Source organism: Vidua chalybeata, chromosome 1 (assembly GCF_026979565.1).
Source record: "Vidua chalybeata isolate OUT-0048 chromosome 1, bVidCha1 merged haplotype, whole genome shotgun sequence".
Lineage (NCBI taxonomy): Eukaryota > Metazoa > Chordata > Aves > Passeriformes > Viduidae > Vidua > Vidua chalybeata.
Window position 1 is genome coordinate 102,209,778 of NC_071530.1, and position 18,909 is coordinate 102,228,686.

The window sequence follows — 18,909 nt, forward strand, 5'->3', positions numbered from 1 at the left end:
TCTCAAATTCAATGCGTACTTAAATTCTAAATCAAGTTTTGCCTTCATTCCTAAAACTGGTGGTAATATTTGCACTTGTATGTCAGGTCTGGTTGCTCACTTTATACAGATGCACGCCTAGTCTCCTTTGAGTCTTCCTAAATCCTTGCCCTTCAGTGGTAATCATGTAGCAGTGAGATTCACAGACTGGTGACTTGTTTACGCTGTCTACCCAACAAGTTATTCTGTAATAGCTTCTGCCTCTGGCAACTCTCTGTGCCAGTATAAAAGTCACTTTGTCTTAGACTGGGGAAGCAAAGTCAGCAGCCAAAGCACTTTTCCTACAGTAAACACCAAGAAGAAATGATGGGGGTTTAAAGATTGCTGTTAAGAGCTGTGATTTGGAGGGCAGCCAGTGAAAGGATACCCAGCACAGACAGTAACTCTTTAGGCACACACATATATTACATTTCTAATCAGAAAAACCAAATAAAATACAAAGCTGCTTTCAAACATATTTCTGAAGATACTACTGTAGTAGCAGTTACAGAATAAGAATTCATTACATAGTAGTTAGGCCTTGAAGCCCAATGGCCATCCTTACTCAAGAGATCAGGAATAAACAGACAAAAAGTAGTATATGTTTTAAACAATCCCGTGCCTCGCTTTCTCCCATCAGTAGACCTGGAGTAAATCACACAGATAAAATAACTCCATGATGTAATTTCCTGAAATTACAGTGAGGGGCTCTGACTAAAAACATTTAGATAGCCCCAAACACATTACTAAATGTCAGTAAACACTGAAATGCCTTCTTTTCATTTTTTGTGATTATGAAAGAGCTACTAGTACTTGAAGCAGTTATACTGGCTAAAAATTTGTTTAAGATTACTCAAAATCCTTACATATACAACAGCACTGCACATTCATGAATTTTTTCTCAAGGACTGTTTTCTTTCTTGTATCTGTAATAGTAACCAGTGATACTTTAATTTTTAGCATAGTCTTTTCTTTATTTATCTTTTCTCACTACTGTTTAAATCCCCCTGGAACTCAGTGGAGACTGTCCCCAGGCTCGGTGGCATTAGCAGTGAATCTGTCTTGCCTGAAACGGGTCTCAGGCTGACATTTGACAGGGCTCCCTGGATGTGGCTCACTAGCAGTTTGCATGTGCCTACTCCCTGCCACACCCAAATATGAAAATAAGGCATCAGTCACTGTTTACAACACTGCAAGAAATGCTGTAAACATAATGAGATCATCACAGGAAATTCACATGGTAAAAAACCATGGGAATTAATAATACAAACAGAGGAATGCTTCCAAGCAAACAGACTTCATGCAAAATAAAAAAAGAGGGACAGTGTTTCCAACCTCTGCTGCACCAAAGAGAAAACCCCAATTGCAAATTAAAATCAGAGTGCTTGTATTTCATTTAGGTTATCTGTCTGCCCTCTGATAGCTGTTTGCGCCAGCCAAAAGTGAATTTATAGCATAATTGAAATTACATTCTTTTTCTGCTACTCACTTGCTTCTGATGAGCATCATTAGGATGAAGCAATTTATCATGCTTTATATCTGAAAGAGTTGTTCTCTTTCCACAATCCAACCCTTTGTACCATCACTCACTAAAAATCTGGGCATTATAATTTCCTTTCTCCTTCTGCTTCTCTTTCATGAAAACTCTGCTGACAATCGTGAGACAAAATACGGAGCATGCACATGATCTCAGATAGCTATTGAATCCTCTGAGAATTAAGACATACTTTCACTGCCACAGGTGAATTTTCACTTTGAGTCTTTAGCTCCAGTGTCCCTCATCCAGCAAATGCTCCAAAGAAGAGCAGAAGAGAGACAGCCACCTGCAGCTGGTGTATCTGTAAGTAGGCAAGCAGCTGCCCCAGGTGCACAGCAGATCAGGTGACTGCTCTGCAGGAGGAATATTTGTACATGTAGCTTGACAAAGAAAGGAAAGGAGACATGTTCTTTTCCATTCCTCCTGGCAGATGAACGAATTATCCCCTATCAAAGGCAGAAGCTGGGCTGGCCGGTGCCCTCAGATGTGCAGTTGCAAGAGGCTACCTCTGCTTATCATAGCAGAGAGCAGCCAACCCCTGCCAAGGAATACAGTCTGCCAGCAGAAACTTTTTGTTACTGCTGTTTGCAAACAAACCTCATTCCATGCTGAGATTTCAGCACTGGCAATCAAAAGTTCACTAAACAGATTTACCTTGAAGGTTTGCTTGATCAAACAGCAAGCCCCAGATGCTGCTTTAAACACCATTTGCAAGAACAGAAATACCTTTTAAACTTTTAACTGCTCAACCTCACCTAGTGCAGACTTTAGTTCATTACCTTCAGCATTGCCACAATGCTGAACTGACAGTCTGGAGTTGACAAAATGCTACTACATAAGGGGAAAAGGGATGCATGTTTGCTGGATCCCACACCCTATGGGCAGAAGTAGGCATTCCACCACAAGACTCTAATAAAATGATTTTTTAGCTAACTTTTGAGAGTATCCACAGTTGCATGGTACTGAAGCCTTCAGATTTTATTTGGCTGCAGCCAAAATACTTCATTAAACCTCAGGCACCTGTTTGCTGTAGGACATAAAACAAAATATTGGGTGCTTTGATGCATACGTACTAGTCTAAAGGATTAATTAGGTCTTCAAGAATAATCAACAATTTGAGACAGAAAAAAATCTCTTTGCCTAGAAGTCTGCCTCTGGAGATAGCCACTGTTACCTGTGAAGGCTTGACTTGACATCACCACACAGCCAGCTTCTCTTTAAAAACTGCACACAGAAATGAAACCTTTGACTGCTCTCAAGGTCCAATTCCCCTACCTCAAATCCCTTGTAAATATATAAGTATTGTCATCAATTTCTCCCATATTTAAAAATTCCTATGAACTGAATGCTAAACTCCTAGAAAGCTTAACATGGACATATTTTTCCCTACCTGGGCAGTAATGGGATATTTTACTTTTTGTTTGTAACACACACTCAGCCATGATAAAAAAAAATACTTCTAATTAAAGAATGAAAACAAAGTAAAAAGCCAGAGTTATTACCCCATGAGGTAAAAAACAAACAAACAAACAAACAAACAAACAAACAAAAAGAAGAAAACAAACAAAAAAAAACCAAAAAAAACAAACAAAAAAACCCCCCACAAAACCACAAATAGCTATGATCATTATGACGTTTTGATATCTGCTCACTTCTGGTCAAATTCTCCATCTCCTATCACAAAGGAAAAGACAAGTTGTCACTGCCATGCATGTCATACTGGCAGAGACTGAATACCTGGCTATAATAGTTAGGAGTGCTGTCAAAAAAATCCCTAAATGCACAATCACTAATGATTTCATTGTGGTACATTTTTCATTTGAAAATAATAGTCAGTACTTAAATGGAGAAAAAAGAAGTGCAATAAATCCTTAATGATGCTGAGTCTCTTTTATACTAGCAGTTTTACATGGTAAAAACAATTCTTGGAAATGTCAACCTGCCAATCTGGTTTAAGGTTTTAAACCTTTATTATGAATTTCAGAGGTAGACTAGAAATATTTCTGTTAATGGCTTTGTTTGAAATGTCTTGATTATGGATAATCAGGTATGAGCAGTAGATTCTTGCAACACAAAAAACTCCTGAATAGAAAATTAAAGCTAAATCAACATTATCCTAAGGTTTTCTATTCCTCATTTCCCATCACAAGGTTCCAAGCAGTTACTGCCACATCCTCCTCACCCAGCAGGTCTCCATATGAAACAGAAGTAAAATGAGCCTTTGGTGGTGGGCGATTTATCCAAACTATTTCCTGTCCTGAATGCCCAAGAGGAAATCTCATATTCTTCCCCTTCTCCTCTCTGAGCTGCCAAGAAAAACCCAACTCCAGCACCTCAGAGCAAGAGCTAGAGGGTCCAAGTGAGAAAGTGAGAAACCAAATCAGCTGCAGCAGGAAAGGGAAGAAAAAATAGCTTATATTTTAAAGCCCAGATTATAACATGACAAGAACTCTAATTAGTGCTCTTGTCCGCTTCAATTATGTTGGCTGATGACCTGGAGTAAAGGTGCCAGGATCCAATCAACACCCACATTTAAAACCATTTAACAGATTGTCAGGTTTAGTTGTGAAAATGCCTTTATTTGTAACTGGTTTTAGAGAATCCTGGAAAGCACTGTCAGTCTTTATACACTGAGAATTACATGCTGGTTGGTTGGGGAAACTGAAGCCTTCAGAAAGGCTTTCTTTTTTTCCCTCTCTCTTGGTTTTTCATAGTGAAAAAATCATGTAGTAGCATGACAAAGATCTTTCTTTCAATACCAGACTCTTTGAGGAAGCATGGTACTTCTTGTGGAGCATTATATTGTGGATACCTGTGGTATATTGTATCCGAAGCCTTCCTCTTGCTCCTACTTTTAAGGAAAGAATCCCTGAAGACACAAAGCATGTGTCAAATGTCCATATCCAAATTGCTCAACCCCCAAAGGCTCCCTCTTCCTTCCCTTTGACTAAGAAAATTACTGTCAAATTTTCTCCTGATCATCATGTAGCACAGAAACAACAATGCTCTAGTTCTCCCCAGTGTTTTTTCATACCAACTCCGAAGGACAGCAATTCATGCAATGTTTCTGTTTTTTCCAACAGCCTGAGAGCACAAAACCACGTTCAGTGAAAGGCAGCCGCAGGAGTGCCAATGGCTCATCTTCCTGTGCAGAACCACGAGAACTCTTTCTATTTTTTACATTCTCCCCCCAAAAGAATACACAATTTCTTACATATGGTTATTTTTGTAAGAGTTGTGTCCGAGAGAAGCAAGAGACATCTCTGAATTTGTGTTATTTAAATTACAGTATCCTCTATGGCTGTGTGAACTGGTGGACTATTCACCCAAACAAAACTGAACAGATGCAAAACTTTACCCAAGAGTGAAATCAACACTGTAGGACAAAAAACACCCTGACTTTAATATTCACTGACATATTGTTTTCCATTTTGTTTGGTTTTTTGCACTTACTACAGTCAGGCCCAGAATGGAAGTGACAAATTATCCCACCACAGGAATGTTCTCACAGTATTTTCAGGGAGATTGAGAGCAGGTGGAACCATAAATAGCAGAAAAATCTTCCTGTTTAAAGATTCTTTATTTCCTTGCCTGAAGTCCTGACCTAGGGGAGCAGTTTCTGGCAGCAGCTGTGAAGTAACTTTCCAAGTAGTGTAACTCAGCCCTCAGCACCAGAGACTGCTGTCCCAAGGTGTGTCTGAAGTCCTGCACATCTCAGCTGCCCCTGACCTCAAGGGCTGTTTCGCACGTACTGGAGAATTTTGTGTTCAATTTAGCATCCATATCTGAAAAATGCTGAGGAAAAGCCTAAGGTGAAGAAGAAAAGGAAGGAATAGAAGATAAGACAATCCCACCAAGGAGGAACCTGTAGAAGGGGAAAGAGGAAAGCTGATCTGTTTACCATGGGGTGAGATGGAGGACATGAAAAGAGATTTTTTTTCTTTTTTAAGAAAACCAACCCAAATTTCTTTTTCCTTTTTCTGGTGAAGGTAATCCATAAACTGTAGTCACATACCCTGACAGCTCACCACAACAGTGGAGAACATAGAACACAGAATCATTCTACAATTTTGATAGATAATGGCGAAGGTACAACAATCAGTGGTTTTAATACAATGGTCAAGGAAGCTCCTTCCCACAAGTGATTCCCATCCTTTCACATCCTTGTAAGTCATGTAGGGCCTACATTTCAGTTCCTCTCCAAAGTAGTATGGGAACCTTCCCCTGTAATAGCCCATAGTTTATGACACCTGGAGCAGTATGCACCACAACTTCTGGTTTGGGAATAATCAACAAATCAGTAAATTAATCATAAAAGACACATGAGCATGGCAATGGAAAAGCAGAAGGATTCCTCTAGAAAGGAGGACTTTGGGAATGACCAACCTGTCAGCCTCACTTGTGTGCCTGGGAAGACCATGGAACAGATCCTCCCAGAAGTTATGCTAAGGCACATGGAGGACAGGGAAGTGATTTGAGACATCCAGCACGGCTTCACCAAGGGCAAGTCCTGCCTGAGCAACCTGATGGTCTTCTACTGACTCCATCAGTGGGCAAGGGAAGAGCTAACAGATGTCATCTGTACTTCTGTAAGGCCTTTGATACGGTCCCCCACAACATCCTTCTATCTAAAATGGAGAGATATACATTGTTGGGTGGACTGCTTTGTGAATGAGGCATGGGTTGGATGGTCACAATCAGATGGTAGTGGTCAACGGCTCAATGTCCAGATGGAAGGGCTCTGGAGAGACCTTATGGCAACCTTTTAAAATTAAAGGGGTCTTATTAGAACAATGAGGACAGGCTTTTTAGTAAGGCCTGTTGCAATAGGACAAGGTGTAAAGGTTTTAAACTAGTAGAAACCAATCTAGATTTAGATTGGACATAAGGAAGCAATTTTTTATGATGAGGGTGGTGAGACACTGAAACAGATTGCCCAGTGTCCTGGGGTGACTTTATGATGCTTGTATCCCCAGTCATCTGTCCTGCTTATGCTGGATATTAAGTTCTGCACCTCTAAGACTGGTTCTAAGAGCAAAGGTTGGGGGAAAAGAAGCGTGGAGTTTGTTTGCAGAAACTGCACTTGCTCCCCCACATTCCTTCTCACGGACTGTGTTGTCTGCAGCATGGCCAGTGGGAGAGAGCTTTCCTTTGCTTTTAGCTAGTTTTTTAGTTAGCTGAGGCCAGAAGTTTTTTTTTAACTGTTCAGTCTGGGAACACCAAGGCTATCGTCCAGGGGTCCCCCAAGCTGCTGCTGGGACACCGGACACGAGCCCCAGAGAGACTGAGAGAAAGCCAAGGACATATCCATGAAAAGGACTCTCCGATCCACAGAAGGACTCTTCTGAATTTGCCATCTCTTCAGAACAACAAGAGGTTACACTGTTTAATATTATTCATTTTTTTTCAGGTTTGTGAGTACTTTGCTTGTTAAATAAACATTTTTTTTCCACTTTTCTTCAAGGAAGTCTTTCCCAAACTGGTGAGGGGGAGGGGCTGCTTGAATTTGCTTTCTAGAGGGACCCCATTTGGAGGTTTCCTCCCAAATTTGCCCTAAACCAGGACACCCAGAGAGGTGGTAGATGCCCCATTCCTAGAAACATACAGGGTCAGACAGGGCTCTGAACAACCTGACCTAGTTGAAGAAGTCCCTGTTCACTGAAGGTGGGTTGGACTAGATGACATTTAAAGATCCCTCTATCCTATTGGTCCTATGAAGGACCAGATTCTTGAAAACTGAAAGAGGAGATGAACAAAACAAATCCTGAATTATTTTTTATAGAAAAATATATGAAAAACATTAATGAGAAAAACAATTTAAAGGTTTTCAGATTTGCATCTGCCTTAGAACTGTTTTACCATATAATTTAATAACTTTATTCCACCCTCCATCCCTTCAAAGTCTTTTGTTTTATTTAACACCACTGAACTCAGGGATGGGAATTTATCCTGAGCTCCGCACGCAGCGACAATGAGGTGAGCTGCCTTCACCAATCTCTGCACAAGACCCAGTTTCTCTTGGCACAGATGACTGAGGGAAAAGCATGCTGAAGAGATTGGACTGTAACTATTTTGGAGTGATCCCTGAGAAAGAGGCCTTAAATAGACCAATACGTACATCTGTCAGTCTCAGACGGATCGTTCTGCTTCTTCTGCCCACGTAGGCATTATGCTGATGTCCCTAAATATCAGCACAGCTTACCCTCCCCAGCAGTGGCTACTACTGATGGAGAAAGACCTAAAATTTGGGTAGTAACATCTAGTAATTTTTGTATTTATTTTGGCTAGAGCTTCCATCTTGTGACAAAACATACAGTAAAGAGAAAAGGAAATAGAGAAATCACACGTACTGTACCCATTAAGGGCAGACTGTGCCATTTTTCTAGAAAGAATGAGCCACCATGATGGGCACTTAAAGAAAATTCAGGCTTTCTTACACCAAGGCACATCAAACCCAAACCCAAATCAAGTGAAGGCTTTGCCATGCCTCCTCCCACAGAACAGATACTGTCTCTTCACCAGGCATTTTTCAGCAGGCTGAGTGTTGGAACAGGGTGAAAAAACATCCTAACATTGCAGCGAGCTCCTAGATGATATAACTGCTGGCAAAACCAATGGGGGTATGGGGATCACTCCTGTGGGGATGAGAAAGAGATTGAAATGCTGCACACACCACCGCTTTAGCATGGATTGGGTTTGCAAAGAGAGCAAGACAGGTGAAAATATCCTCATCTGTGGCCCGAAGAAGCAGGTTATTTACCTAGAGCAGCAAAACGTGCTGATTACAAATTGCTTGAAGAGTCACAACTGCGTCATTCCACCTCTTTATCACTTAAACCCTTTTCCTGACCTACTTTCACCAGCTGACTCCATTTTTCCCTTTCAGAGGAACGGAGAACTTCTTGACAGATCCAGGCAACGTGCGGCACTCTGCCGAGCTGGGCTGCGTTTCAGCTAGCAAGGCTTTGGGCAGCGGAGCCAGGCTTACCTGCACAGTGCCAGGCATGGAGAATGAGCAAAGTCCAGTGCTCTAGCATGTGGCAATGGAAAACTTGCCAAGATGGTCAGATCTTTGCCCCTCATTCATCCTCTGACAGCTTGAGTAGTGCATTGTTAATAATTCATAAGTTATCTGTGCAATAAGTTACGTTCTCCTTTTAAAAATAGAGCTAGAGAAGCAAGTCTAAATAATTAATTTCAGAAGAAAAATAATCAAATAACCCTTTCAAAGAAGGACAAAAATCAATAGCTCTGATTTTTTTCCACCTTGCTAAGCATTTACGGAAAATACCGTCCCCATAGATGACAATGCTGCGGTGTGACACATTCCTAAGTGCAGCATCATCACAACAAAAACCACAGGCAATTTGGAAAATTTGTTTAGAATCTATGCATTGCACAAAGCTCCTCTTCCCACCCTGACAGACTGTCTCTCCCTCTTTTCCACCCTGCTAGCCAGCGCTCCAGATGCTGGGATGAAATTACCGGTGATGTGAGATGAAAACAACTCACAGCTGGCGCCTGCTCACTGGGAGCCAGCTGAAGGGCAGGGAAGCTGTGCCTCCCAGGAGTGGTGGCACTGAGCTGGACACTGAAGCCAGCTCTGCACTGAGCACCAAATGAAGGGAGCTTCTTTACAGGTCTGCACACCACTTCTCCTTCAGCTGGAACTCCCTGATATGCACAAGGCTACATTCACTTGGGGTCTGTGCTGGCTCCTCTGAGCCCTGGGAGGAAAGCAGAGAGGGCAGGGCATGAGATATCTCTGAAACTACAATGCCTTGGTATCCACCTCCACCCCAAACACTGCATGAAACTTCCCACAGGAACAGTTGCCAGATGGTTGCTGATCTGAATTAGTTTCACGGGAAAGTGGAACGGCAAGGGATATACCTAATCAACTTCAGCATGCATTTAGCTGTGGATATTCCAGCTTTAAATCACAGACTCTGTTCACAGAAACAGCAGAAAGCTGTGACAGTTTACTTCTCCTGAAACAAAGTCTTGTCCACACCTTGGCAAGGAAAGCAAAGTGTACTGTCTTCACCTAGGACTTATGCCCCAGTTGAAACACGATTTAGAATATGGAGAGCATGCATTTATTTTTCCCCCAGAACAGCACTTGAAGGATTTGCTACCAATATTTTGCAAGGCTTTGCTGAAGAAAACCTTTAATTATATTAGCATATAGTAAGGGAAAGAATGAAAGGAAAATAAGGTATTTTTCAAGTGAAAATGTCAGAGATTACAGTTTGTTTGCACTGTCACTGCTGAAGCCCATGTGACAGGCAGCAGGATTATTTTTGGTAACTGGGTGGAGGATGGGGAGACTGATACACTGTTTGAACTTCTCCATGCCAGTCTCTGCTATTGAAAAAGTTACCAAAATACTTCTGCTATGTAGTAAGAAAAATTCATTATCAATGCACAGAGAAACTTCATTTATCATACCAAGAAGGTTTCTTTGTAACTAACTGGTATCTAGACAGTCATGCAGCTATGGTAGGTCATTTTTCCTGCTGTAAATGCCATCACTTAAACATAATTACTCCATATGCAAAGGCCAGTTGTGGTTCTTCAATGTATTGGGGAGTTATGAAGGGAGTGAGTCAGCAGAAACCCATGCCTGGGATGAGAAACTCAGGCTGAGCAAGAGAAGAGCAGGGATTTTGCACGACACAGATCTCTGGATCTGATCAGCAGAATCACTGTCACTTTACCTAAAAAAAAACTCACATCAAAAGTTATAATAGGATTTGGAAGTAGTGTCAGATGATAGCTGGCCAGTCTGGACAAATAGCAAATACCTAGAAAACAAAGACTAATGTGAGCTTGGTGGCAACTTATTTGGTAAATTATAAATCTTAATTTCAGATATAGATACTGCTCAGGGAGGGGCATTTATAACATTAGAGTCTGACACAAAATATTTGGAAAATTTGAGGGAGGAGTCCTTTGGTTTAAAGATATTTTTAAATTTCTAAAAAGAAATGTGGACAGTGCATTAGAAGACGTATAATATAATTACTTAAAAAAAAAAAAATCATGCTACTGATTTTGCTTCCTAACTACTGTGTTTTTTGAGTCCAGAGAGATCCATTCCCATGCATTGCCTCCTACCAAGAAGGAGCAGACCATTTCACTCTCTGTACAGTTCCTGAAATGCCATAACAAGCATAAATCATTCACTGTGGGTAGGTACCAATTTATTATTTATCACTGTGGAAAAAAGATATTGGAGACAAAATGGTGCTGTGGTAAAACTTTCATTCAATTAATGGGTTTAGTTATGATTATTGCATAGGACTTCATTACTTAAAACTGTCAGAAGCACTAAATTCTAAACAGTGTTATCGAGGCAACATAGTCCTTTTAGTGTTACTTGAATCCTGTCCTGTTTCTCATAAATTTCCCTTCAGGTAAACTCACTGATAGCTAAAAAAAGGTAATATATGACAGAAATCAAGCAATTTTCACAGTATATCCCTACTTTTGTGAGTAAATTTCATTTCAAAAATGTCTGAAAAACATTACGTGCCACTTTAATAAATATGTATAAATTCCTAGCTAATGAAAACATAGGGCAATGTTTTATGCAAACAAGTGTGTTTTCACCAAAAATAATTTCTTTAGCACTTGTGTACCACTTCACACCAGATCTGTATTTATATCAGAGCAAAAAGAGGGGAATTTTTTCCCCTGATTTCAGCTTGGAATAATCACACTTTACACTCATGCAGCATGTGTTTTGCTCTACTTACAAGGTTCATGGCAATGAAAATGACTGTCACACTCAGCTCCAGATTTCACACACAGCAGCCTCCAGATTTCATTTTGCTATGTAATGCTTATAGACCTGAATTCTTCTAGGAGCAAAATGCACTCCACCTCTATTGATGTTAAACAGAGTACTGCACTTGCACTTTGGAGCAAACCTTGTCTCAAAATAATATACCTGAAAGATTTCAACTTATCTTGTATATTTATATAATTTTTATAAGCTTCTGAATGTAGGTTTTCACTCTGTTATACAAATATTTTAACAGAAAATTTTCTTTGACTGTTAAAAGCAGCAGTTCTTGAACAGTGCCTCAAAAATAAGGTGCTGCAGGGGTGGAGCAGAGAATAAACTTGGGCATTACACCATCCAAAGCAAGTAAAGCTCTCGGATGAAAGAGCATTTATAGAAGTCACTGTCCTAAAAAGCCCACGGATAACCTGTGAAAGCCCATTTACAGTAGGTGCTGGTTCTCATCTCAGTCTGTGTCCTGAAGAGACATGTTGGAGGCATTACTATGGGCCAGAGGACTTGTACTTCTTTCCTCTTAAGCAGAAATGAATGGAAACAGGATTTCTTGCTTTTTGCCTCTACCCTTATTCGTAAAAACACCAGTGAATGTGAGCTGCAGCCATAGCCCTCCATCAGCTGGAAGTGGTTTCCTGAGTGAAGATGCCCAGGGACCAGCACTTGGGTCTCTGACAGTCCCAATAACCTGAAGGGCTTGAAGCATTTCAGCTGAACTTAGGAGCTGGCCAGGAAAACTTCAGTGTCACATGGGAGGCTGCTGCTACAGCAGAGGTCCTTGCAAGACAGAAAGCAACACCTCTGCTTGCTCCCCCTCTGGTCCTTCTGCTTTCAGTGGCCATAAGAATGACTGTCACCTGCTCAGTCACCTACACACAATCAGTAAATTTCCCCAGTTACACAATTCTCATTCATTTCTTGCTACCCCATTTCACAGTACTCACATCAAATCTTTCAGCAGCTGCTGCCCCTGACCTTATTCCTCCCCTCTCTTTGTCTGGTCTGACCGGGCTGCCCATCCCCAGCAGTGTCAGTGCTGACACAGCTCTGCCTCATTCTCCACCCTGGCTCTCCACACCAAACCTAGACAAAGGGAAAAATACACGTTTAGCAGCTGCAAACAAGCAGCCAACTCATTCTCATGGGGAACAGGAGCTGGCCCTGTGCTATCTCAGTGCTTTTCTTCAATAAGTAGCAAAAATGGTTTGTTCTTCCCTAGGTATGGAGCTTTCAGAGAAAGGATTACTCTGAAAGGTATTGCTTGCAGGGGAATTAATTATTGCTGTACATAAAGGCACCCAACACTTGCCAAGCGTGATTTCCTAGTTGTTTACACTTAGACTAAAAATAGATCATCCTTCTGTGAAGGATCTTTCCTGAGAAAGTATAAGGAAGAAGTTCCTTAAGGATGACTTGGTGGCTCCAAGGAAATGAAGTTTGGGGTGAATTAGATGTCGAGTGGAGATGTTGAAAAAAGAAAATCTATTTGCTATTGTCAAGCCTGTGAGAAAAGTTCTGATTTGTAGATGCTCAGAAGAGAATTGGTAAGGGCTTTGCACTGCTGCAAAAGAAAGGAAACTTTGGGGAAAAAGTGTTCTGAATGCTTTCTGGTTGATTGATTGAGAAAAATTCTTAATACACATCAATATTTCTCATGAGGTGCATTAGGATATTAGGAAGGGGGAAATGACAGCTGCAGGGATGTTGCTGAGGTAATTTGTTAGTGATGGAGTCATTTTTTTTCTCTCCTGGCAGCCTGCTGACTCAAATGGCAATGTTAATAACCCAGACAACACGAGGAAAAAGCAAGCAAGCCTTGGCAGGGATATGTGTTCTTAGCAAATCTGTGAGGGCACACTGCCTTTGCTTCCAAAGCTCTAAGGAGGAAGCAGCTTTGTTAAGTCACAGAAAATCCTAGCAAATTCCTAGAAGGGACAGTTCTCACAAACATCCAGCATATATTACGAAGAAGTGTTCACAGCAGTAGGAAAACTCTGTAGCTCTGGTGGAGAATGCCACAGAAAAAGGTATCAGAGGGTGGCCCAAAACCAGTTGAAATGTTCACAGTAAAAAAGACAGAAAGGGGAGATTTGAAAAATGAAAACTGAAAAAGTAGGTGAATGTAATCATGGAAAAAATCAATGAACCACAGTGCTTCAGCAGATAGAGAAGACTGACACAAAAAAAAAAAAAAAAAAAAAAAAAAAAAAAAAAAAATGCTACAGTCAGTAAAGTTAAAAAACATTCAGTGAGAAAACATTATTAGCCAGTGAAAGAAATATCTTCAAAAGAATCAGTGACAGTATTTCAGGCAAGAGTAACAGATGATGAACAGTGATAAATTAGTAAAATCTGAAAAAAAAAATAGGAAGTATTATGGGACAGGAAAGAACTATATTATCTTTTGGCTAAGAGAACTGAAAGCAAAAAAGCAAAAAAGGAAGTACAGTGGCATGAGTAAGCAAAGTGAATGCCAGAATACTGATGAAGACATTCAGAGAAGAATGATGTCTAACTGGAAGACATCAGAATTGGACAAAATTCACAAGCATTCATTAAACATCCTTACCAACTCATATCTTAGGTCAAAACACAGGAAATGCAGCAAAAGGCTGGAGGGCTGGAGCACATCGATGAAAAAAAAAAAAAAAAAAAGAAAAAGACAAAGGGAAAGAAGGAGGTGGCATCCTAAAAACCTGCAAGTGACTCACCAGTTATCTGAGAGCTTCTTAATGAAACAATCAGTGGAAATCAGAGTATTTTGTTGATGGGGAGCATTTGGCAGAGGCCAGAACAGAAAAAGGGCCTAGATGCTGCTTTGATAGATTATGCAAAAGCTTCTGAAAGTGTGTCATGGAATGGGAATCCAGAAGCACCTGGGACTGGGGAGGGAAGTGCATTAGCAGCAATTCACAGGGAGAGGGGAGGGGAGGGGAGGGGAGGGGAGGGGAGGGGAGGGGAGGGGAGGGGAGGGGAGGACTGTGAAGGATTATTTTCACAATAAGACACATTGAGAAATATTTAGTGAAAAGAGAGGAAAGTCTCTCTCATATGTACTTTATAAAACAACTTGAAATTACATGGTCAGTAGGAGGCAAAGAAAATTTCCCAGTTAAAACTGTAAGGCTCCTTTCCTAAGGAAATAAAAATTTTATTTAGATAGAGCAAGCCTATATACCAAAGAAGTCCTGTTGAAAACATCACAGGGAATCAAAACAGGTATTGGTGCAAGAAAAAAAAAATCTAACAGCACTAAACATGATAAATGTTAGAAATTCCTCAAAAGATTATGATAAACACCAAAGGTTGCTTTAAAGAAAGAGAGCTTTCAGAGACATGTACAATTCCTAAAGGTATTTCAGCATGTAAAATACATTAAAGATAATCAACATATATGTCATCTACTGCAGTGAGAAACAGGACTCAAGGGAATTGTACGGCACACCAAAGCAGAAGTGAGCACTGAATTAAGCGATAAATATGAAAATAGATGGGAGAAAACCTTTCTGTTGATCCAGTGATAGAGAATAGTCAAGGATATTACAGAGAACGAGCATATGGTTGCAGAAAGTTATATCAGAGAGTGAATACTGTCTAACTGGGTCTCAGGCAACGCTCCAGGACCAGATAGGAAAACGCTCCTTGTAACTGCCAGCCCTTAGATAGACAAGATGCAGAGTCAGGGTGGATTGGGAAGAAGCTACATGGCTTTGGGGTCACTTTTGTCCTGATATATAAAGCACTAGCTTTCCCACTGGCACATCTATAATGCATTCCTTGCACATATTAAATGTTCCTAAGGAGGCACCGCTTCTGGTATTGAGTGAAGAATATTTTTTTTTTTTTTTAGCACTGTCAACAACACTGCAAACACACTTATCTGACACATGCGTAGCTGTGTTTCTCCAGCTTTTGGCTCACCTGTCCTTGTGTGACCTGCCAAGGACTCCAACCTCATCTTCTCACCTCCAGTGACCTTGTGAAATTGTGACTGCCAGAGAAACCACAACTCATGGCATGTGAAACCAGACTATCTCTACTACTACTACTACTACTACATCTCATGATCCCTCTTATGCCCTGCTTTATCTCCAGATCAGCATGAATACATCTCATCATTCTACCTGTTATCTCTCCCTTTCCCTAGCTCCCCTCCAGCTTTTGCCTCTTATGGGCAAAGAATACATACAAAGTAAGGGTGTATTCACTTCATCTTGCAATCCAGCAGAGAGACAGCTGACTTAGCAGCACTTCCCAGTACAGCTAGGCTGCAGCAACCTAAGCAGCAAGGTAAATTCAGCCTAGTTAGAGCTAGCTTGAGGCTTCAGCTCTCCTGGACCATTTTTTCCCTCACTTCTCACCCATAATTTAGTTTCTGCTTGAACTCATCAAGCAGTACCCAGTGGAGCTGCATGTTAAACAACAACAAGCACTAAATTAGGCACTGTTGATGAGATGGCATTTTTGTACAGAGCCAAGACTGCAAACCCTGTAACATGGTATCATATCCACTTAGCACAGCATTCACAAATAACATTGAGAAAGGAGAAGAATAGCTAAAACATCATGAAGACTTTATTTTTTGTATCAGGTTCACAAGTAATCTAAGCAACACTGATATGTATACCAGCTGATGATCTGTTCTATTAGGTACAAACACTCCAAAACTCCTGCACTGGACTACTCATAACTCAAACGCACGGAGAAATTAAATAGGGGTTGTCCTTATAAAATTGAGCCAGGCTTTGTGCCAGTTGACTCACAAGTAATGTTGGAAAGATTAAAATAACACATAATTGCACCAGCTCTCTAAATCTGACCAGGGCTCAGAGGATAAATGTCTTACCTCATTACGTTTAAATGCTCTATCTCAATCTGGTTTAAAACAGAGCAGGGGCTGTGAGCTGCCAATCTGCTGTACTGTTAAGGGAACAGAAATACCACTGCAGATTGGGATGTAGGCTCCAGCAAAGAGCTGTGCTTAGTATTTGGCTTTCCTTTACGGTCCCCTGCTCCTCAGTTCACTTTCTTCCAAGGATCATCATTTCACCCAGTATGACTGTGTGTCAGCACCAGTTGAAATGATCCCTTTTCTCAAGAGACAGCATTTCTATGCCTGAAGTGCAGTGTTATTTATACTTTACAGACCACATTCCGGCTGCCCAGCTCATGCTGATGGCTCCACCGCCACCACTGAGGAGTACCAGCCAAAACAGCGGCTTGCCTATCTGAACCCTGCTCTCAGAGACAAGTCATGCACACTTCATTTGACTTTCAAGTAGGTGGAAGTCCCAGTCTGTATAAAGAACAGCCAGAGCTAGCTGGAGTCAAATCAGAAAGTGTTTTGCTCCAGCAGGAAGAGAGTTCTTAAGGAGATAGTTTAAAATGGGACAGAAGCCCGGTGAGAAGCCCCAGACAAAATGTGGATCACTCATCTACATCTCTATTGATTCTAAATTACCGATGACTTATCTGGGACACATAACAAAGGAGACCTTTAGGGCAATTGTACAAGCAATATCAGCAAGCATTTAATGTAAGATTTAGCCTAAGACACCTGTGTGCCAAATCTCCATTCTAACCCAGCAATGCTGCTCTGCATGGCTTTTCCGACAATTGCTTACCTCTTTTAACTTGTCCAGCTCATTTTGCAGCGTCTGCTTGGATACTTCCACCTCAATGATTTGCTGCCGAAGGACTTCATTTTCATCTTCTGCTTTAACTCGTTTCTCCTCCACACTCTCCAGCTCGTGGTGCAGTCTGACAGAAACATCTTTGGCTACCTGGTCAAAAGAGCACAAATGCATGAAGATCATCCATGAGGAGCAACAGCTATGTATGTTTCCTACAGTAAGAAGCATATCACAGCCCTAGACAACCAAGAGGTTTTTAATTCAATTATGACACTGTTGATTGAACACTCCAAGCCTTCCAAGTACCAAAATGAATATTAATTTCTAATAAGGAATCCAGAATGAAAATGTATTTGATTACCCATCTCCAGCTCCCTCTCCACATTATGCTAAGGCAATGTCATGAACAGCAGGAGGAAACAAGCAGACACCAAAGCCGCCCTTTAAAGTTCCAGCACATCACACAGATAAAGCCAAAGACAAGGGATTGTGCTGTAAAGCTGATGGGCCATCGATCAAAGCAAAGTGTGTGCAGCAGTCACAGCCACATGAACTTGCTGCTGTAGCAGCAGTCACAACTAGGCAAGAGTGATATGAAAGCACAGAAATATATGCCAGCTTAGGTTTTCTGAGTCCAGCCTAACAAGAATAGATATTTACTCCAAAAACATTTGTAAAGTTGATACATCTTATAACATAAGGAATTATGGAGTTACAAGAAGTGAATAATAAAAACACTCAATATCTCTTTCATTGAAATCTAGGTGCAAGATTTCTACTGAGTAATGTATCATTGCTACTGTTATAAGGTTATAATTCAGTTTCCATCATAAAAGAAAAAATTAGATCTGACATTTTAAAAGGTTTGATGACTTGGTATGTTACTCTCATTTCCACTGCTGACAACAAATCATTCTGGTTTCAGAAGGTTTTATGTTTTGCATTTAAAGTACAATATTCCTTTTGCAAGCAGTCCTCTCTACAGAAGATATTTTAAAAACAGCTACAAGACAGCAATATCAAGAGAGATGAGTAAAGCTAGATAAACATCATATGTACACAAAGCTTTACTTTGTCTTGATGGAAGCATTTCTGAAAGATATAAAAACTGTTTCAGTATGAATATAATTTTTACAGGTATTTATGTTTGTAGGGAAAGAGCATTCTGATTCTCTATCTGCCCTGCAAAAATATTATACACTCCGTTCCTGTTACAAGTAACTCACTAGACTAAGAAATGCAACTTAGACTATTTTTTTTTCCAGTTACTTGGAATAAGCAAGAAGTGAAAAGGAAGGAAATAGCATGAACTGGGAAAAGCATATCAGGTTTTGTTTACACAGTATTGCAAAGCTAAGGTTTTCAGTAAATCAAGACCCTTTAAATCTTTCAAATGCAGAAATGTAACTTGACTGTATTTCTTTCATTTTGAATCTGAACACATGTTTTTTTACTCACTGACACATCTTTTTATGTCGATGAGCTGAATATTTGTTCTCCACCACAGCAGAAGGAAATTGGTTGTGACGTTTGGAGAACTACTGCTTATTTCATGTGTCACCCTCACTTCCATTGCAGAGAGCCACATCACAGTCTGCTCTCTTTTGCTGTGAATATGAATCTCTCAACCCACCTTTAAATCTTGTTCCAGGCTCCTAATAAGCTCTCCATCCACATGGCCTGTTTGTGCAACTTTCAAGCTTTTCTGTTCTGCTTTCCTGAGACGATATTGCAGAATGCGGCAATTCTTGTTTGCCCGGTCCAGCTCTCGCCGGAGCTCCTGCAGCTGGTAAACATCTTCCTCTAAATAGCTGTCACGCATTTCTTCCATTTCAGCCCGAAGTTCATCCAGCTCATCCTGTGAGAAGTCAAAACAGTGCTCCATCATACCTCTAAATCTCACCCATGGGAGCAAA

General features: G+C 40.7%; 1 protein-coding gene across 3 annotated transcripts in view; it reads right to left on the reverse strand.

Annotated features, from left to right (window-relative positions):
• MTCL1 (microtubule crosslinking factor 1) overlaps positions 1–18,909 on the reverse strand; it is a 102,431-nt gene that overhangs the window by 72,190 nt on the left and 11,332 nt on the right. For all 3 annotated transcript variants that reach the window (XM_053954912.1, XM_053954895.1, XM_053954902.1), the window contains exons 2-3: positions 18,627–18,851; positions 16,985–17,143 (exon numbers count right to left, since the gene is read on the reverse strand). In XM_053954912.1, the coding sequence (XP_053810887.1) occupies positions 16,985–17,143; positions 18,627–18,824 (357 nt within the window). In that variant the 5' untranslated portion in view covers positions 18,825–18,851. The remainder of the gene's footprint in view (positions 1–16,984; positions 17,144–18,626; positions 18,852–18,909) is intronic.